Source organism: Procambarus clarkii, chromosome 18, assembly GCF_040958095.1.
Source record: "Procambarus clarkii isolate CNS0578487 chromosome 18, FALCON_Pclarkii_2.0, whole genome shotgun sequence".
Classification (NCBI taxonomy): Eukaryota; Metazoa; Arthropoda; class Malacostraca; order Decapoda; family Cambaridae; genus Procambarus; species Procambarus clarkii.
The window spans coordinates 18,665,384-18,687,482 of NC_091167.1; the positions used below are offsets into that span (position 1 = coordinate 18,665,384).

At 55.9% G+C, this 22,099-nt stretch overlaps 2 protein-coding genes across 2 annotated transcripts in view; both read left to right on the forward strand.

Annotated features, from left to right (window-relative positions):
- The window catches only part of LOC138365979 (mucin-1-like), a 41,173-nt gene extending 22,218 nt beyond the window's left edge, over positions 1–18,955 (forward strand). Inside the window, exon 2 of the mRNA XM_069326695.1 lies at positions 15,581–18,955. Coding sequence (XP_069182796.1) covers positions 15,581–18,955 — 3,375 coding nt within the window. The remainder of the gene's footprint in view (positions 1–15,580) is intronic.
- Positions 18,956–19,361: 406 nt separating this feature from the next.
- Positions 19,362–19,940, forward strand: LOC138365980 (MAPK-interacting and spindle-stabilizing protein-like). The gene has a single exon (XM_069326696.1). The coding sequence runs from the start codon at positions 19,362–19,364 to the stop codon at positions 19,938–19,940; it is 579 nt and encodes a 192-aa protein (XP_069182797.1).
- Positions 19,941–22,099: the final 2,159 nt, after the last annotated feature.

The window sequence follows — 22,099 nt, forward strand, 5'->3', positions numbered from 1 at the left end:
GCCACACAGATCCACAGAGAGCCACATAGAGCCACGTACAGCTTTAATCACACGAAACCAGATCAAAACAAGCCTTGCGCTACCTAATATAACTGGGAGTAAAAATAATTATAAAAAATACTCCATAATTATCTTTGGATTTGTGATATAATTTTCATAAATATTTATTGTACACTTCCGATATACTTTAAAATATACAGAAAATGAATGAGTGGTTTTTTTGATTAATTTAAGCAAGAGAAAGCAGTTGCCGCCGCCGCCGCCAGGGGGTACGGAGTAAAAAATCATCGCTGTTGGCGGATGTGAGATATATATATATATGTGTTCCTCCAGGCTATTGTGAATGTTTCTGTCTGTCTCGCTCTCTCTTTCTTCTCTCAATCTCTTAATATCTCCTTTCTTTCTTCTCTCTCTCTCTCTCTCTCTCTCTCTCTCTCTCTCTCTCTCTCTCTCTCTCTCTCTCTCTCTCTCTCTCTCTCTCTCTCTCACGATGTCAAAATTATGAGAAAGATTAAGACAGAGGAGGACAGCTTGAGGCTTCAAGAAGACCTGGACAAGCTGCAGGAATGGTCGAACAAATGGCTGTTAGAGTTTAACCCAAGCTAATGTAATGTAATGAAGATAGGGGTAGGAAGCAGGAGACCAGATACAAGGTATCATTTGGGAGATGAAATACTTCAAGAGTCAGAGAGAGAAAAAGACCTGGGGGTTGATATCACGCCAGACCTGTCCCCTGAAGCTCATATCAAGAGGATAACATCAGCAGCATATGCCAGGCTGGCTAACATAAGAACGGCCTTTAGAAACTTGTGTAAGGCATCTTTCAGAACTTTGTATACCACATATGTCAGACCAATCCTGGAGTATGCGGCCCCAGCATGGAGTCTATATCTTGTCTAGCATAAGACTAAACTGGAAAAGGTTCAAAGGTTTGCTACCAGACTAGTACCCGAACTGAGAGGTATGAGCTACGAGGAGAGACTACGGGAATTAAACCTCACGTCACTGGGAGACGGGAGAGTTAGAGAGGACATGATCACCACATACAAGATTCTCACAGGAATTGATAGGGTAGATAAAGACAGACTATTTACCACAAGGGGCACACGCACTAGGGGACACAAGTGGAAATTTATTGCCCAAATGAGCCATAGGGACGTTAGAAAGAATTTTTCATTGTCAGAGTAGTTGACAAATGGAATGCATTAGGCAGTGATGTGGTGGAGGCTGACTCCATACACAGTTTCAAGTGTAGATATGATAGAGCCCAATAGGCTCAGGAATCTGAGCCTACTGGGCTCAGATTCTAAGTAACACACACACACACACACACACACACACTATATATATATATATATATATATATATATATATATATATATATATATATATATATATATATATATATATATATACATATATATATATATATATATATATATATATATATATATATATATATATATATATATATATATATATATATATATATATATATGTGTGTAGGGAAAGTAGAGGAATGCGACACCTGTTCACCCCTTTTGCCACTCCCAGACCCCCCCCTCATCCACCCAAGACCCATTTACCCCTCCAAGACCTGCCCCCCTTTTACCGCTCCCAGGCCCCCCCCCCTCCAAGACCCCCTTTACCCCCCCTTCAACTGACCTTGCAAGGGCGATACACTTCTATGCTCTCCTGGCACCCTGCCTCTTGGGTCTCCCTCCCAGGGTGGTGAGTCTCCTCTTCCCCCTCCTCTTCCCCCTTCTCTTCCCCTCCTCTTCCCCCTCCTCTTCCCCCTCCCTTTCCCTCCCTCCTCAGATTTCCTCTCTCCCAGACCACCCGAGCGAGTCCTCCTTCTCTTTGTGCCGCCTCCCCCTTCCAGGACATCAATTGCTCCTTCCCTCCCTCCCTCCAAGGGCCCGTCTAACACCCTCCCTCCCTCCAAGGGCCCGTCAAACCCCCTCCCTCCCTCCAAGGGCCCGTCAAACACCCTCCCTCCCTCCAAGGGCCCGTCATACCCCCTCCCTCCCTCCAAGGGCCCGTCAAACACCCTCCCTCCCTCCCTCCAAGGGCCCGTCAAACCCCCTCCCTACCTCCAAGGGCTCGTCAAACCCCCTCCCTACCTCCAAGGGCCCGTCAAACCCCCTCCCTCCCTCCAAGGGCCCGTCAAACCCCCTCCCTCCCTCCAAGGGCCCGTCAAACCCCCTCCCTCCCTCCAAGGGCCCGTCACACCCCTTCCCTCCCTCCAAGGGCCCGTCAAACACCCTCCCTCCCTCCAAGGGCCCGTCAAACCCCCTCCCTCCCTCCAAGGGCCCGTCACACCCCTTCCCTCCCTCCTAGGGCCCGTCAAACACCCTCCCTCCCTCCAAGGGCCCGTCAAACACCCTCCCTCCCTCCAAGGGCCCGTCAAACCCCCTCCCTCCCTCTAAGGGCCCGTCAAACCCCCTCCCTCCCTCCAAGGGCCCGTCAAACCCCCTCCCTCCCTCCAAGGGCCCGTCAAACCCCCTCCCTCCCTCCAAGGGCCCGTCAAACCCCCTCCCTCCCTCCAAGGGCCCGTCACACCCCTTCCCTCCCTCCAAGGGCCCGTCAAACCCCCTCCCTCCCTCCAAGGGCCCGTCAAACCCCCTCCCTCCCTCCAAGGGCCCGTCAAACCCCCTCCCTCCCTCCAAGGGCCCGTCAAACCCCCTCCCTCCCTCCAAGGGCCCGTCAAACCCCCTCCCTCCCTCCAAGGGCCCGTCACACCCCTTCCCTTCCTCCAAGGGCCCGTCAAACACCCTCCCTCCCTCCAAGGGCCCGTCAAACACCCTCCCTCCCTCCAAGGGCCCGTCAAACCCCCTCCCTCCCTCCAAGGGCCCGTCAAACCCCCTCCCTCCCTCCAAGGGCCCGTCAAACACCCTCCCTCCCTCCAAGGGCCCGTCAAACCCCCTCCCTCCCTCCAAGGGCCCGTCAAACACCCTCCCTCCCTCCAAGGGCCCGCCTAACCCCCTCCCGCCCTCCAAGGGCCCGCCTACCCCCCTCCCTCCCTCCCTCCAAGGGCCCGTCAAACCCCCTCCCTCCCTCCAAGGGCCCGTCAAACCCCCCCTCTCCCTCCAAGGGCCCGTCAAACCCCCTCCCTCCCTCCAAGGGCCCGCCAAACTCCCTCCCTCCCTCCAAGGGCCCGCCTAACCCCTCCCGCCCTGCAAGGGCCCGTCAAACCCCCTCCTTCCCTCCCTCCAAGGGCCCGTCAAACCCCCTCCCTCCCTCCAAGGGCCCGTCAAACCCCCTCCCTCCCTCCAAGGGCCCGTCAAACCCCCTCCCTCCCTCCAAGGGCCCCCGTCAACCCCCCTCGCTCTGTTGCAAGACTACGTCACTGTTGCTGCCACTGTTGCAAGACTACGACACTGTTGCTGCCACTGTTGCAAGACTACGTCACTGTTGCTACCACTGTTGCAAGACTACGACACTGTTGCTACCACTGTTGCAAGACTACGTCACTGTTGCTGCCACTGTTGCAAGACTACGTCACTGTTGCTACCACTGTTGCAAGACTACGTCACTATTGCTGCCACTGTTGCAAGACTACGTCACTGTTGCTGCCACTGTTGCAAGACTACGACACTGTTGCTGCCACTGTTGCAAGACTACGACACTGTTGCTACCACTGTTGCAAGACTACGTCACTGTTGCTGCCACTGTTGCAAGACTACGACACTGTTGCTGCCACTGTTGCTGCCACTGTTGCAAGACTACGTCACTGTTGCTGCCACTGTTGCAAGACTACGACACTGTTGCTGCCACTGTTGCAAGACTACGTCACTGTTGCTGCCACTGTTGCAAGACTACGTCACTGTTGCTGCCACTGTTGCAAGACTACGACACTGTTGCTGCCACTGTTGCAAGACTACGTCACTGTTGCTGCCACTGTTGCTGCCACTGTTGCAAGACTACGACACTGTTGCTGCCACTGTTGCAAGACTACGACACTGTTGCTGCCACTGTTGCAAGACTACGTCACTGTTGCTACCACTGTTGCAAGACTACGACACTGTTGCTGCCACTGTTGCAAGACTACGACACTGTTGCTGCCACTGCTGCAAGACTGCGACACTGTTGCTGCCACTGTTGCAAGACTACGTCACTGTTGCTGCCACTGTTGCAAGACTACGACACTGTTGCTGCCACTGTTGCAAGACTACGTCACTGTTGCTGCCACTGTTGCAAGACTACGTCACTGTTGCTGCCACTGTTGCAAGACTACGTCACTGTTGCTGCCACTGTTGCAAGACTACGTCACTGTTGCTGCCACTGTTGCAAGACTACGACACTGTTGCAAGACTACGTCACTGTTGCTGCCACTGTTGCAAGACTGCGACACTGTTGCTGCCACTGTTGCAAGACTACGACACTGTTGCTACCACTGTTGCAAGACTACGTCACTGTTGCTGCCACTGTTGCAAGGCTACGTCACTGTTGCTACCACTGTTGCAAGACTACGACACTGTTGCTGCCACTGTTGCAAGACTACGACACTGTTGCTGCCACTGTTGCAAGACTACGACACTGTTGCTGTCACTGTTGCAAGACTACGACACTGTTGCTACCACTGTTGCAAGACTACGTCACTGTTGCTGCCACTGTTGCAAGACTACGTCACTGTTGCTACCACTGTTGCAAGACTACGACACTGTTGCTGCCACTGTTGCAAGACTACGTCACTGTTGCTGCCACTGTTGCAAGACTACGTCACTGTTGCTACCACTGTTGCAAGACTACGACACTGTTGCTGCCACTGTTGCAAGACTACGACACTGTTGCTGCCACTGTTGCAAGACTACGACACTGTTGCTGCCACTGTTGCAAGACTACGTCACTGTTGCTGCCACTGTTGCAAGACTACGACACTGTTGCTACCACTGTTGCAAGACTACGACACTGTTGCTGCCACTGTTGCAAGACTACGTTACTGTTGCTACCACTGTTGCAAGACTACGACACTGTTGCTGCCACTGTTGCAAGACTACGACACTGTTGCTGCCACTGTTGCAAGACTACGTCACTGTTGCTGCCACTGTTGCAAGACTACGACACTGTTGCTGCCACTGTTGCAAGACTACGACACTGTTGCTGCCACTGTTGCAAGACTACGTCACTGTTGCTGCCACTGTTGCTGCCACTGTTGCAAGACTACGACACTGTTGCTGCCACTGTTGCAAGACTACGACACTGTTGCTGCCACTGTTGCAAGACTACGTCACTGTTGCTACCACTGTTGCAAGACTACGACACTGTTGCTGCCACTGTTGCAAGACTACGACACTGTTGCTGCCACTGTTGCAAGACTACGACACTGTTGCTGCCACTGTTGCAAGACTACGACACTGTTGCTGCCACTGTTGCAAGACTACGTCACTGTTGCTGCCACTGTTGCATGCACTGTGCAGACTGTACGACCACTGTTGCTGCCACTGTTGCAAGACTACGTACACTGTTGCTGCCACTGTTGCAAGACTACGTCACTGTTGCTACCACTGTTGCAAGACTACGACACTGTTGCTGCCACTGTTGCAAGACTACGACACTGTTGCTGCCACTGTTGCAAGACTACGACACTGTTGCTGCCACTGTTGCAAGACTACGACACTGTTGCTGCCACTGTTGCAAGACTACGACACTGTTGCTACACTGTTGCAAGACTACGACACTGTTGCTGCCACTGTTGCAAGACTACGACACTGTTGCTGCCACTGTTGCAAGACTACGACACTGTTGCTGCCACTGTTGCAAGACTACGACACTGTTGCTGCCACTGTTGCAAGACTACGTCACTGTTGCTGCCACTGTTGCAAGACTACGACACTGTTGCTGCCACTGTTGCAAGACTACGACACTGTTGCTGCCACTGTTGCTGCCGCTGTTGCTGCCACTGTTGCAAGACTACGTCACTGTTGCTACCACTGTTGCAAGAATACGTCACTGTTGCTGCCACTGTTGCAAGACTACGTCACTGTTGCTGCCACTGTTGCAAGACTACGACACTGTTGCTGCCACTGTTGCAAGACTACGACACTGTTGCTGCCACTGTTGCAAGACTACGTCACTGTTGCTGCCACTGTTGCAAGACTACGTCACTGTTGCTGCCACTGTTGCAAGACTACGACACTGTTGCTACCACTGTTGCTGCCACTGTTGCAAGACTACGTCACTGTTGCTGCCACTGTTGCAAGACTACGTCACTGTTGCTGCCACTGTTGCAAGACTACGTCACTGTTGCTGCCACTGTTGCAAGACTACGACACTGTTGCTACCACTGTTGCTGCCACTGTTGCAAGACTACGTCACTGTTGCTGCCACTGTTGCAAGACTACGTCACTGTTGCTGCCACTGTTGCAAGACTGCGACACTGTTGCTGCCACTGTTGCAAGACTACGACACTGTTGCTGCCACTGTTGCAAGACTACGACACTGTTGCTGCCACTGTTGCTGCCACTGTTGCAAGACTACGTCACTGTTGCTGCCACTGTTGCAAGACTACGACACTGTTGCTGCCACTGTTGCTGCCACTGTTGCTGCCACTGTTGCTGCCACTGTTGCTGCCACTGTTGCAAGACTACGTCACTGTTGCTGCCACTGTTGCAAGACTACGACACTGTTGCTGCCACTGTTGCTGCCACTGTTGCAAGACTACGTCACTGTTGCTGCCACTGTTGCAAGACTACGTCACTGTTGCTGCCACTGTTGCAAGACTACGTCACTGTTGCTGCCACTGTTGCAAGACTACGACACTGTTGCTGCCACTGTTGCAAGACTACGACACTGTTGCAAGACTACGACACTGTTGCTGCCACTGTTGCAAGACTACGTCACTGTTGCTGCCACTGTTGCAAGACTACGACACTGTTGCTACCACTGTTGCAAGACTACGTCACTGTTGCTGCCACTGTTGCAAGACTACGACACTGTTGCTGCCACTGTTGCAAGACTACGACACTGTTGCTACCACTGTTGCAAGACTACGACACTGTTGCTGCCACTGTTGCAAGACTACGACACTGTTGCTGCCACTGTTGCAAGACTACGACACTGTTGCTGCCACTGTTGCTGCCACTGTTGCAAGACTACGACACTGTTGCTACCACTGTTGCAAGACTACGACACTGTTGCTGCCACTGTTGCAAGACTACGTCACTGTTGCTGCCACTGTTGCTGCCACTGTTGCAAGACTACGTCACTGTTGCTGCCACTGTTGCAAGACTACGACACTGTTGCTGCCACTGTTGCTGCCACTGTTGCTGCCACTGTTGCAAGACTACGTCACTGTTGCTGCCACTGTTGCTGCCACTGTTGCTGCCACTGTTGCAAGACTACGTCACTGTTGCTGCCACTGTTGCAAGACTACGACACTGTTGCTGCCACTGTTGCAAGACTACGACACTGTTGCTGCCACTGTTGCAAGACTACGACACTGTTGCTGCCACTGTTGCAAGACTACGTCACTGTTGCTGCCACTGTTGCTGCCACTGTTGCTGCCACTGTTGCAAGACTACGTCACTGTTGCTGCCACTGTTGCAAGACTACGACACTGTTGCTGCCACTGTTGCAAGACTACGACACTGTTGCTGCCACTGTTGCAAGACTACGACACTGTTGCTGCCACTGTTGCAAGACTACGACACTGTTGCTGCCACTGTTGCAAGACTACGTCACTGTTGCTGCCACTGTTGCTGCCACTGTTGCTGCCACTGTTGCAAGACTACGTCACTGTTGCTGCCACTGTTGCAAGACTACGACACTGTTGCTGCCACTGTTGCAAGACTACGACACTGTTGCTGCCACTGTTGCAAGACTACGACACTGTTGCTGCCACTGTTGCAAGACTACGACACTGTTGCGGCCACTGTTGCAAGACTACGTCACTGTTGCTGCCACTGTTGCAAGACTACGACACTGTTGCTGCCACTGTTGCAAGACTACGACACTGTTGCTGCCACTGTTGCAAGACTACGACACTGTTGCTGCCACTGTTGCAAGACTACGACACTGTTGCTGCCACTGTTGCTGCCACTGTTGCAAGACTACGACACTGTTGCTACCACTGTTGCAAGACTACGACACTGTTGCTGCCACTGTTGCTGCCACTGTTGCAAGACTACGACACTGTTGCTACCACTGTTGCAAGACTACGACACTGTTGCTGCCACTGTTGCAAGACTACGACACTGTTGCTGCCACTGTTGCAAGACTACGTCACTGTTGCTGCCACTGTTGCAAGACTACGTCACTGTTGCTGCCACTGTTGCAAGACTACGTCACTGTTGCTACCACTGTTTCAAGACTACGTCACTGTTGCTGCCACTGTTGCAAGACTACGTCACTGTTGCTGACACTGTTGCAAGACTACGACACTGTTGCTGCCACTGTTGCAAGACTACGTCACTGTTGCTGCCACTGTTGCTGCCACTGTTGCAAGACTACGTCACTGTTGCTACCACTGTTGCAAGACTACGTCACTGTTGCTACCACTGTTGCAAGACTACATCACTGTTGCTGCCACTGTTGCAAGACTACGTCACTGTTGCTGCCACTGTTGCAAGACTACGTCACTGTTGCTACCACTGTTGCAAGACTACGTCACTGTTGCTGCCACTGTTGCAAGACTACGTCACTGTTGCTGCCACTGTTGCAAGACTACGTCACTGTTGCTGCCACTGTTGCAAGACTACGTCACTGTTGCTACCACTGTTGCAAGACTACGTCACTGTTGCTGCCACTGTTGCAAGACTACGGCACTGTTGCTACCACTGTTGCAAGACTACGTCACTGTTGCTGCCACTGTTGCAAGACTACGACACTGTTGCTGCCACTGTTGCAAGACTACGACACTGTTGCTGCCACTGTTGCAAGACTACGACACTGTTGCTACCACTGTTGCAAGACTACGTCTCTGTTGCTGCCACTGTTGCAAGACTACGACACTGTTGCTACCACTGTTGCAAGACTACGTCACTGTTGCTGCCACTGTTGCAAGACTACGACACTGTTGCTACCACTGTTGCAAGACTACGTCACTGTTGCTGCCACTGTTGCAAGACTACGACACTGTTGCTGCCACTGTTGCAAGACTACGACACTGTTGCTGCCACTGTTGCAAGACTACGACACTGTTGCTACCACTGTTGCTGCCACTGTTGCAAGACTACGTCACTGTTGCTGCCACTGTTGCAAGACTACGACACTGTTGCTGCCACTGTTGCAAGACTACGACACTGTTGCTGCCACTGTTGCAAGACTACGACACTGTTGCTGCCACTGTTGCAAGACTACGACACTGTTGCTACCACTGTTGCTGCCACTGTTGCAAGACTACGACACTGTTGCTATCGGGGCCTCGTAGCCTGGTGGATAGCGCGCAGGATTCGCAATTCTGTGCCGCGGGTTCGATTCCCGCACGAGGCAGAAACAAATGGGCAAAGTTTCTTTCACCCTGAATGCCCCTGTTACCTAGCAGTAAATAGGTACCTGGGAGTTAGTCAGCTGGCTTCCTGGGGGTGGAGGCCTGGTCGAGGACCGGGCCGCGGGGACACTAAAGCCCCGAAATCATCTCAAGATAACCTCAAGATAACCTCAAGATAACCACTGTTGCTGCCACTGTTGCAAGACTACGACACTGTTGCTGCCACTGTTGCAAGACTACGTCACTGTTGCTGCCACTGTTGCAAGAATACGTCACTGTTGCTGCTACTGTTGCTGCCACTGTTGCAAGACTACGTCACTGTTGCTGCCACTGTTGCAAGAATACGTCACTGTTGCTGCCACTGTTGCAAGACTACGACACTGTTGCTGCCACTGTTGCAAGACTACGTCACTGTTGCTGCCACTGTTGCAAGACTACGACACTGTTGCTGCCACTGTTGCAAGACTACGACACTGTTGCTGCCACTGTTGCTGCCACTGTTGCAAGACTACGTCACTGTTGCTGCCACTGTTGCAAGACTACGACACTGTTGCTACCACTGTTGCTGCCACTGTTGCAAGACTACGTCACTGTTGCTGCCACTGTTGCAAGACTACGACACTGTTGCTACCACTGTTGCAAGACTACGTCACTGTTGCTACCACTGTTGCAAGACTACGTCACTGTTGCTGCCACTGTTGCAAGACTACGTCACTGTTGCTGCCACTGTTGCAAGACTACGTCACTGTTGCTGCCACTGTTGCAAGACTACGTCACTGTTGCTGCCACTGTTGCAAGACTACGTCACTGTTGCTGCCACTGTTGCTGCCACTGTTGCAAGACTACGACACTGTTGCTGCCACTGTTGCAAGACTACGTCACTGTTGCTGCCACTGTTGCAAGACTACGTCACTGTTGCTGCCACTGTTGCTGCCACTGTTGCTGCCACTGTTGCAAGACTACGTCACTGTTGCTGCCACTGTTGCTGCCACTGTTGCAAGACTAATAACTTGCATTTATTAACATTCCTATTGTCTATGTTTTTTCTTTCTTTCTTTCTCACTGGTTCTTGTTCAAATGGTTAATAGGACTTAAAAACTCCAGAATAACCCTCCAGAGGTTGATAGGCCTTAATAACCCTCCAGGATGGAATCTCCCCTTGGATACTAAAGGAAGGAGCAGAAGAACTGTGCCTCCCACTCTCCATAGTGTATAACAAATCACTGGCAACAGGGGAACTGCCAGAAATTTGGAAAGCAGCTAACGTAGTCCCGATATACAAGAAAGGGGATAGACAGGAGGCACTGAACTACAGGCCAGTGTCCCTAACCTGCATACCATGCAAGCTGATGGAGAAGATTGTGCGAAGAAAGCTAGTGGAGCACCTGGAGCGAAAGAACTTTGTAACACAGCATCAACATGGGTTCAGGGATGGCAGGTCCTGCCTCACATGGTTACTTGAATTCTACGACCAGGCAACAAAAATAAGGCAAGAAAGAGAAGGGTGGGCAGACTGCATATTTTTGGATTGTCAGAAAGCCTGTGATACAGTGCCACACAAGAGGCTAGTGAAAAAGCTGGAGACGCAGGCTGGAGTGAAAGGGAAGGTACTCCATTGGATACAGGAGTACCTAAGCAACAGGAGACAACGAGTCTGTGTGAGGGGTGAGGTCTCAGATTGGCGAGACGTTACAAGTGGAGTCCCGCAGGGGTCAGTCCTTGGACCTATACTGTTTCTGATATATGTAAATGATCTCCCAGAGGGTATAGACTCGTTTCTCTCAATGTTTGCTGATGATGCAAAAATTACGAGGAGGATTAAGACAGAGGAAGACAGTATGAGGCTACAAGATGACCTAGACAGACTGAAGGAATGGTCCAACAAATGGCTACTAAAGTTCAACCCAAGTAATTGTAAGAAAATGAAACTAGGCAGTGGAAATAGGAGGCCAGACACAGGATACAGAATAGGAGATGAAGTACTTAATGAAACGGACAGAGAGAAAGATCTAGGAGTTGATATCACACCAAACCTGTCTCCTGAAGCCCACATAAAAAGAATAACGTCTGCGGCATATGCGAGGCTGGCTAACATCAGAACAGCGTTCAGGAACCTGTGTAAGGAATCATTCAGAATCTTGTATACCACATATGTAAGACCAATCCTAGAGTATGCGGCCCCAGCATGGAGCCCGTACCTTGTCAAGCACAAGACGAAGCTGGAAAAAGTTCAGAGGTATGCCACTAGACTAGTCCCAGAACTAAGAGGCATGAGTTACGAGGAAAGGCTGCGGGAAATGCACCACACGTAGCTGGAAGACAGAAGAGCCTGGGGAGACATGATCACCACATACCAAATTCGCGGGAATTGACAGGGTAGACAAGGATTGATTATTTAACACTGGCCTTACGCGAATAGTGGGACACAGGTGGAGACTGAGTACCCAAATGAGCCACAGAGACGTTAGAAAGAACTTTTTCAGTGTCAGAGTAGTTAACAGGTGGAATGCATTAGGCAGTGATGTGGTGGAGGCTGACTCCATACACAGTTTCAAGTGTAGATATGATAGAGCCCAGTAGGCTCAGGAATCTGTACACCTGTTGATTGACAGTTGAGAGGCGGGACCAAAGAGCCAGAGCTCAACCCCCGCAAGCACAACTAGGTGAGTACACGGACAGACTCTTAACACACATATATAAACCAACAGTTAACAAGGACCCAAAGAGCGAGAAGGATAGAGGTCGCCGTAGCCGCCGTCCGCTATATCCAGGGGTCACTCTCATCACGTATTCTGGGTAGTGCTGACCGCTTCCCACTTGGCTAGCCAGCCCCGACCCATCTAGCCAGGCCCGACCCATCTAGCCAGCCCCGACCCATCTAGCCAGGCCCGACCCATCTAGCCAGGCCCGTCCCATCTAGCCAGGCCCGACCCATCTAGCCAGCCCCGAGCCATCTAGCCAGGCCCGACCCATCTAGCCAGCCCCGAGCCATCTAGCCAGGCCCGACCCATCTAGCCAGGCCCGACCCATCTAGCCAGGCCCGTCCCATCTAGCCAGGCCCGACCCATCTAGCCAGGCCCGTCCCATCTAGCCAGCCCCGACCCATCTAGCCAGCCCCGACCCATCTAGCCAGGCCCGACGCATCTAGCCAGCCCCGACCCATCTAGCCAGGCCCGACCCATCTAGCCAGCCCCGACCCATCTAGCCAGCCCCGACCCATCTAGCCAGGCCCGTCCCATCTAGCCAGGCCCGTCCCATCTAGCCAGCCCCGACCCATCTAGCCAGGCCCGACCCATCTAGCCAGGCCCGACCCATCTAGCCAGGCCCGACCCATCTAGCCAGTCCCGACCCATCTAGCCAGCCCCGACCCATCTAGCCAGTCCCGACCCATCTAGCCAGTCCCGACCCATCTAGCCAGCCCCGACCCATCTAGCCAGTCCCGACCCATCTAGCCAGCCCCAACCCATCTAGCCAGCCCCGACCCATCTAGCCAGGCCCGTCCCATCTAGCCAGGCCCGTCCCATCTAGCCAGTCCCGACCCATCTAGCCAGGCCCGACCCATCTAGCCAATCCCGACCCATCTAGCCAGCCCCGACCCATCTAGCCAGCCCCGACCCATCTAGCCAGCCCCGACCCATCTAGCCAGGCCCGACCCATCTAGCCAGCCCCGACCCATCTAGCCCGGCCCGACCCATCTAGCCAGGCCCGTCCCATCTAGCCAGGCCCGTCCCATCTAGCCAGCCCCGACCCATCTAGCCAGCCCCGACCCATCTAGCCAGGCCCGTCCCATCTAGCCAGCCCCGACCCATCTAGCCAGCCCCGACCCATCTAGCCCGGCCCGACCCATCTAGCCAGTCCCGACCCATCTAGCCAGGCCCGACCCATCTAGCCAATCCCGACCCATCTAGCCAGCCCCGACCCATCTAGCCAGCCCCGACCCATCTAGCCAGCCCCGACCCATCTAGCCAGCCCCGACCCATCTAGCCAGCCCCGACCCATCTAGCCAGGCCCGACCCATCTAGCCAGGCCCGACCCATCTAGCCAGCCCCGACCCATCTAGCCAGCCCCGACCCATCTAGCCAGCCCCGACCCATCTAGCCAGGCCCGACCCATCTAGCCAGGCCCGACCCATCTAGCCAGCCCCGACCCATCTAGCCAGCCCCGACCCATCTACCCAGCCCCGACCCATCTAGCCAGGCCCGACCCATCTAGCCCGGCCCGACCCATCTAGCCCGGCCCGACCCATCTAGCCCGGCCCGACCCATCTACCCAGCCCCGACCCATCTAGCCAGGCCCGACCCATCTAGCCCGGCCCGACCCATCTAGCCAGGCCCGACCCATCTAGCCCGGCCCGACCCATCTACCCAGCCCCGACCCATCTAGCCCGGCCCGACCCATCTAGCCCGGCCCGACCCATCTACCCAGCCCCGACCCATCTAGCCAGGCCCGACCCATCTAGCCCGGCCCGACCCATCTAGCCAGCCCCGACCCATCTAGCCAGGCCCGACCCATCTAGCCCGGCCCGACCCATCTAGCCAGCCCCGACCCATCTAGCCAGCCCCGACCCATCTAGCCAGCCCCTACCCATCTAGCCAGCCCCGACCCATCTAGCCAGGCCCGACCCATCTAGCCCGGCCCGACCCATCTAGCCCGGCCCGACCCATCTAGCCAGCCCCGACCCATCTAGCCAGCCCCGACCCATCTAGCCAGCCCCGACCCATCAAGCCAGCCCCGACCCATCTAGCCAGGCCCGACCCATCTAGCCAGCCCCGACCCATCTAGCCAGCCCCGACCCATCTGTGTACACTTACGACTCCTGTGAGTGACTTAAGGCCTCTGTGTACACTTACGACTCCCGTGAGTGACTTAAGACCTCTGTGTACACTTACGACTCCCGTGAGTGACTTAAGACCTCTGTGTACACTTACGACTCCCGTGAGTGACTTAAGACCTCTGTGTACACTTAAGAGTTATTCATCAATATACACATGTACACGTATACAAATTCAAAGGTTTACTTAATAAAATATCTCGTGGTTAATGAGGTTAGTTTACAAGAGTTTACCTCCATTGTTCATACAAAAAGAATGACGACAGACTAACATTACTTGTCATAAGTGTTTATTGGGTCTCCTGGCTTCCTTCTCGACTCATAGTCGTGGATCCCGTGTTCGATCCCCCAGGCGGAACACGAATGGTTGGGCATGTTTCTTTTCACCTTATACCTCTGTTTACCCTAGAAGTAAATAGGTACCTGGGAGCTAGGCAACAGTTTCTGGGCTCAGTGGCACAGTAGTCTGCATCCTCGGCTCACAACCCAGGGAACCGGGTTCAGTCTCCGGGCCAGAAATGGGTAAGCAGGTTTCCTTCACCCTGATGCCTCTGTTCACCTAGTAATAAGATAGGTCCTGGGGAATTTGTAAGCTGTTGTGGTTTACAAACCGCAACAGTTGGATGGATTGATTATGGATGATACTGTAGCGTGGGGGAGTGGGAAGTAGGATGGATGAATGGGTAGATAGAGGGAGGAGTGGATGATGGGAGGGAGGGAGGGAGGGAGGGAGGGAGGGAGGGAGGGAGGGAGGGAGGGAGGGAGGGAGCAGGGAGGGAGGGAGGGAGATGGAGTACAACACCAACGTTTCAACTTGGGCGTGATGGTATGTCAGTGTTGTGAGGGGGCTGAGGGAGGGGTAGGGAAGGAGGGAGCTAGGGAGGGAGAGGGGGGAGGGGCGAGCCCCACATAGGGTCCACACTACCACCACCAGAGACACTGTGGGAGTTTCGTACACTGTGCTCCATCTATATATGTACCTTCATCTCTCTCCTTTATCACCCTCCCTCCCTCCCTCCCTCCCTCCCTCCCGCGTCTCTCTCTCCCTCTATCTCTCTAACAAGCTTTCTTCCTCCCCATCTTTATCCTACTTCCCTACAGAGAAGGAGGGTGAGTCAGGGAGAAGGAGGGTGAGTCAGGGAGAAGGAGGGTGAGCCAGGGTGAAGGAGGGTGAGCCAGGGTGAAGGAGGGTGAGCCAGGGTGAAGGAGGGTGAACCAGGGTGAAGGAGGGTGAGCCAGGGTGAAGGAGAGTGAGCCAGGGAGAAGGAGGGTGAACCAGGGAGAAGAAGAGTGAGTCAGGGAGAAGGAGGGTGAGCCAGGGAGAAGGAGATTGGGTTAAGGGGAAGAAAGCAGGACAAGGGAAAGAGAAAATTAACTTTCCCTCCCTCTCACTCTTCTTCACTCTGGCTCATTTTTTTCATTTCTCCTTCATCGTGGCCCTCCCTCCATCGCCGTGGCCCTCCCACCATCGCCGTGGCCCTCCCTCCATCGCCGTGGCCCTCCCACCATCGCCGTGGCCCTCCCTCCATCGCCGTGGCCCTCCCACCATCGCCGTGGCCCTCCCTCCATCGCCGTGGCCCTCCCACCATCGCCGTGGCCCTCCCTCCATCGCCGTGGCCCTCCCACCATCGCCGTGGCCCTCCCTCCATCGCCGTGGCCCTCCCACCATCGCCGTGGCCCTCCCTCCATCGCCGTGGCCCTCTCACCATCACGGTGGCCCTCCCTCCATCGCCGTGGCCCTCCCTCCATCGCCGTGGCCCTCTCACCATCACGGTGGCCCTCCCTCCATCGCCGTGGCCCTCCCTCCATCGCCGTGGCCCTCCCTCCATCGCCGTGGCCCTCCCACCATCGCCGTGGCCCTCCCTCCATCGCCGTGGCCCTCTCACCATCACGGTGGCCCTCCCTCCATCGCCGTGGCCCTCCTTCCATCGCCGTGGCCTTCCTTCCATCGCCGTGGCCCTTCTTCCATCGCCGTGGCCCTCCCACCATCGCCGTGGCCCTCCCTCCATCGCCGTGGCCCTCTCACCATCACGGTGGCCCTCCCACCATCGCAGTGGCCCTCCCACCATCGCCGTGGCCCTCCCTCCATCGCCGTGGCCCTCCCTCCATCGCCGTGGCCCTCCTTCCATCGCCGTGGCCCTCCCACCATCGCCGTGGCCCTCCCTCCATCGCCGTGGCCCTCCCTCCATCGCCGTGGCCCTCCCTCCATCGCCGTGGCCCTCCCTCCATCGCCGTGGCCCTCCTTCCATCGCCGTGACCCTCCCTCCATCGTCGTGGCCCTCCCTCCATCGCCGTGGCCCTCCCTCCATCGCCGTGGCCCTCCCACCATCACGGTGGCCCTCCCTTCATCGCCGTGGCCCTCCCACCATCGCCGTGGCCCTCCCTCCATCGCCGTGGCCCTCCCTCCATCGCCGTGGCCCTCCCTCCATCGCCGTGGCCCTCCTTCCATCGCCGTGGCCCTCCCACCATCGCCGTGGCCCTCCCTCCATCGCCGTGGCCCTCCCTCCATCGCCGTGGCCCTCCCTCCATCGCCGTGGCCCTCCCTCCATCGCCGTGGCCCTCCTTCCATCGCCGTGACCCTCCCTCCATCGTCGTGGCCCTCCCTCCATCGCCGTGGCCCTCCATCCATCGCCGTGGCCCTCCCACCATCACGGTGGCCCTCCCTTCATCGCCGTGGCCCTCCCACCATCGCCGTGGCCCTCCCTCCATCGCCGTGGCCCTCCCTCCAACGCCGTGGCCCTCCCTCCATCGCCGTGGCCCTCCCACTATCGCCGTGGCCCTCCCTCCATCGCCGTGGCCCTCCCTCCATCGCCGTGGCCCTCCCTCCATCGCCGTGGCCCTCCCTCCATCGCTGTGGCCCTCCCTCCATCGCCGTGGCCCTCCCTCCATCGCTGTGGCCCTCCCTCCATTGCCGTGGCCCTCCTTCCATCGCCGTGGCCCTCCTTCCATCGCCGTGGCCCTCCTTCCATCGCCGTGGCCCTCCTTCCATCTCCGTGGCTCTCCCACCACCGCAGTGGCCCTCCCACCATCGCAGTGGCCCTCCCTCCATCGCTGTGGCCCTCCTTCACTCGCTGCGGCCCTCCCTCCATCGCTGTGGCCCTCCTTCCATCGCTGTGGCCCTCCCTCCATCCCCGTGGCCCTCTCACCATCGCTGTGGCCCTCCCACCATCGCAGTGGCCCTCCCTCCATCGCTGTGGCCCTCCCTCCATCGCTGTGGCCCTCCTTCCATCGCTGTGGCCCTCCCTCCATCGCCGTGGCCCTCCCACCATCGCCGTGGCCTTCCCACCATCGCCGTGGCCCTCCCTCCATCACTCTGGCCCTCCCACCATCGCCGTGGCCCTCCCACCATCGCCGTGGCCGTCCCACCATCACGGTGGCCCTCCCACCATCGCCGTGGCCCTCCCACCATCACGGTGGCCCTCCCACCATCGCAGTGGCCCTCCTTCCTTCGCCGTGACCCTCTCACCATCGCCGTGGCCCTCCTTCCATCGCCGTGGCCCTCCCACCATCGCTGTGGCCCTCCCTCCATCGCTGTGGCCCTCTTTCCATCGCTGTGGCCCTCCCTCCATCGCCGTGGCCCTCCCAACATCGCCGTGGCCCTCACACCATCGCCGTGGCCCTCCCACCATCGCAGTGGCCCTCCTTCCATCGCCGTGGCTCTCCCACCATCGTCGTGGCCCTCCCACCATCACTATGGCCCTCCTTCAATCACCGTGGCCCTCCTCCATCGCCGTGGCACTCCCTCCATCACTATATGGCCCTCCTTCCATCACCGTGGCCCTCCTCCATCGCCGTGGCACTCCCTCCATCACTATGGCCCTCCTTCAATCACCGTGGCCCTCCTCCATCGCCGTGGCACTCCCTCCATCACTATGGCTCTCCTTCCATCACCGTGGCCCTCCTCCATCGCCGTGGCACTCCCTCCATCACTATGTCCCTCCTTCCATCACCGTGGCCCTCCCTCCATCGCCGTGGCCCTCCCTCCATTGCCGTGGCCCTCCCTCCATCGCCGTGGCCCTCCCTCCATCGCAGTGGCCCTCCCGTCATCGCCGTGGCCCTCCTTCCATCGCTGTGGCCCTCCCTCCATCGCAGTGGCCCTCCCTTCATCGCAGTGGCCCTCCCTCCATCGCAGTGGCCCTCCCTCCATCGCAGTGGCCCTCCCTCCATCGCAGTGGCCCTCCCTCCATCGCTGTGGCCCTCCCTCCATCGCCGTGGCCCTCCCTCCATCGCTGTGGCCCTCCCTCCATCACCGTGGCCCTCCCTCCATCGCTGTGGCCCTCCCTCCATCGCCGTGGCCCTCCCTCCATCGCAGTGACCCTCCTCCATCACCGTGGCCCTCCCTCCATCGCCGTGGCCCTCTCTCCATCGCTGTGGCCCTCCCTCCATCGCCGTGGCCCTCCCTCCATCGCAGTGGCCCTCCCGTCATCGCCGTGGCCCTCCTTCCATCGCTGTGGCCCTCCCTCCATCGCAGTGGCCCTCCCTTCATCGCAGTGGCCCTCCCTCCATCGCAGTGGCCCTCCCTCCATCGCAGTGGCCCTCCCTCCATCGCAGTGGCCCTCCCTCCATCGCTGTGGCCCTCCCTCCATCGCCGTGGCCCTCCCTCCATAGCTGTGGCCCTCCCTCCATCGCCGTGGCCCTCCCTCCATCGCTGTGGCCCTCCCTCCATCGCCGTGGCCCTCCCTCCATCGCAGTGACCCTCCTCCATCACCGTGGCCCTCCCTCCATCGCCGTGGCCCTCCCTCCTTCGCAGTGACCTTCCTCCATCGCAGTGGCCCTCCTCCATCGCTGTGGCCCTCCCTTCATCGCAGTGGCCCTCCCTCCATCACCTTGGCCCTCCCTCCATCGCAGTGGCCCTCCTCCATCGCAGTGGCCCTCCTTCCATCACCGTGGCCCTCTTCCATCGCCGTGCCCTCCTTTATCACCGTGGCCCTCCTCCATCGCCGTGGCCCTCCCTCCATCGCAGTGGCCCTCCTTCCATCACCGTGGCCCTCCTCCATCGCCGTGGCCCTTCTTCCATCGCTGTGGCCCTCCCTCCATCGCAGTGGCCCTCCTTCCATCGCTGTGGCCCTCCTCCATCGCAGTGGCCCTCCCTCCATCGCAATGGCCCTCCCTCCATCGCTGTGGTCCTCCTTCCATCGCCGTGGCCCTCCTCCATCGCCGTGGCCCTCCCTCCATCGCTGTGGCCCTCCACCATCACCGTGGCCCTCCCTCCATCGCAGTGGCCCTCCTCCATCGCCGTGGCCGTCCCTCCATCGCTGTGGCCCTCCCTCCATCGCCGTGGCCCTCTTGTCATCGCCGTGGCCCTCCTTCCATCGCCGTGGCCCTCCCTCCATCGCAGTGGCCCTCCTTCATCATAGTGGCCCTCCCTCCATCGCCGTGGCCCTCTCGTCATCGCCGTGGCCCTCCTTCCATCGACGTGGCCCTCCCTCCATCGCAGTGGCCCTCACTCTATCGCCGTGGCCCTCCCTCCTTCGCCGTGGCCCTCCCTCCATCGCCGTGGCCCTCCCTCCATCGCCGTGGCCCTCCCTCCATCGCCGTGGCCCTCCCTCCATCGCCGTGGCCCTCCCTCCATCGCCGTGGCCCTCCCTCCATCGGACGTGGATGACCCATATCGCCGTTGTAGGACATGGTAGAGGAGCGCATGCGCGGGAAGGGGCGCGGCGCCTGGAGCCTATATAAGCGACCCCTGCGAGGTGCTTCGCGGCTCATTCACTCACTAGTCGCGGGTCTGGCCGGTTGGGCGCTCACCTGCTCACGCACATTACATACATATTCGGCCAGTACGTGTCCTTCCTGCCTATTACCGAGTGATACATATGTATACAGTAGGATTGATTTATTTAGTTGCAACAGTGATCTCAACAGGAGATTGTCCTTTCTCCTGTTGCTCAACGGCTTCTGTTATATCCCGTTGTCTGGGGTTTATTTCGAGTGATATTGAGTTTCTGTTGAAGTTTTTCATGCGTTAAGTGAATGTTTTTGGGGCGTGACAAGGCTCCAAGATTGTGGCTATACATGAAGGTGATCCCTCATGCAAGTGTCATGTTCACCGGCATTTAATGGACAGTATCGTTGTCATGGGATCATTTTCACCGTCCCACAGTGGCCTAGATCACTGTCGCACACGGATCACCGTCACATGGAGGTCATCGTCACCATCACATGGTTGTCATGTTCACCCTGAGATGGTGGTCATGTTCACCCTGAGATGGTGGTCATGTTCACTATCACATGGTGGTCATGTTCACCCTGAGATGGTGATCATGTTCACTATCACATGGTTGTCATGTTCACCCTGAGATGGTGGTCATGTTCGCCCTGAGATGGTGGTCATGTTCACCCTGAGATGGTGATCATGTTCACTGTCACATGGTGGTCATGTTCACCCTGAGATGGTGATCATGTTCACTGTCACATGGTGGTCATGTTCACCCTGAGATGGTGGTCATGTTCACTGTCACATGGTGGTCATGTTCGCCCTGAGATGGTAGTCATGTTCACCCTGAGATGGTGATCATGTTCACCCTGAGATGGTGATCATGTTCACTGTCACATGGTGGTCATGTTCACCCTGAGATGGTGATCATGTTCACTGTCACATGGTGGTCATGTTCACCCTGAGATGGTGATCATGTTCACTGTCACATGGTGGTCATGTTCACCCTGAGATGGTGATCATGTTCACTGTCACATGGTGGTCATGTTCACTATCACATGGTTGTCATGTTCACCCTGAGATGGTGGTTATGTTCACCATCAGACAGTGATCATGTTCACCATCGGACGGTGATCATATTCACCATCAGACAGTGATCATGTTCACCATCAGACAGTGATCATATTCACCATCAGACAGTGATCATGTTCACCATCAGACAGTGATCATGTTCACCATCAGACGGTGATCATATTCACCATCAGACGGTGGTCAAGTTCACCATCACATGATGATCATGTTCACCATCACATGATGATCATGTTCACCATCACATGATGGTCATGTTCACCATCACATTATGATCATGTTCACCATCACATGATGGTCATGTTCACCATCATATGATGGTCATGTTCACTCTCAGATGATGATCATGTTCACTGTCAGATGGTGATCATTTTCACTATCACATGGTGGTAATTTTTATCGCACGTGATTATATTCATCATTACGTATGGTCATGTTCTCCGTCTAATGGTGGCCATGTTCACCATCAGATGGTCACGTTACCCGTCACAGAATGGTCATGGTCATCCATCACATGGTGGTCAGTTTCACCATCACATGGTGGTCATTTTCACCATCACATGGTGGTCATTTTCACCATCACATGGTGGTCATTTTCACCATCACATGGTGGTCATTTTCACCATCACATGGTGGTCATTTTCACCATCAAATGGTGATCATGTATACCATTATATGGTAGTAATGCACACCATCACACAGTGATCATGTTCACCATGTTCTCATGTGTTTGTGTTCATTATCACCTTTGAATGTGTGGTCAAGATCACCCCCATTTACTTGCTCGTTATCACTTTCAAGTGTGCTCTCTCACCTTCGCTTGTGGTCACCTTCACATTCTTTCAATATTACCTTAACATTAGTAGTTAATGTAACTTTCGCAAGTGTGGCTATTTACACCTTATTATTATCATGTTCACGTATACATTTCAACGTCAGTAAGTAGTGAGCCATTTACGACAAAATTGCTTAAGAGATCTCAACGTCAGTAAGTAATGATCCATTACGACAAAATTGCTTAAGAGATCTCAACGTCTATAAATAGTGATCCACTTACGACAAAATTGCTTAATAGATCTCAACGTCAGTAAGT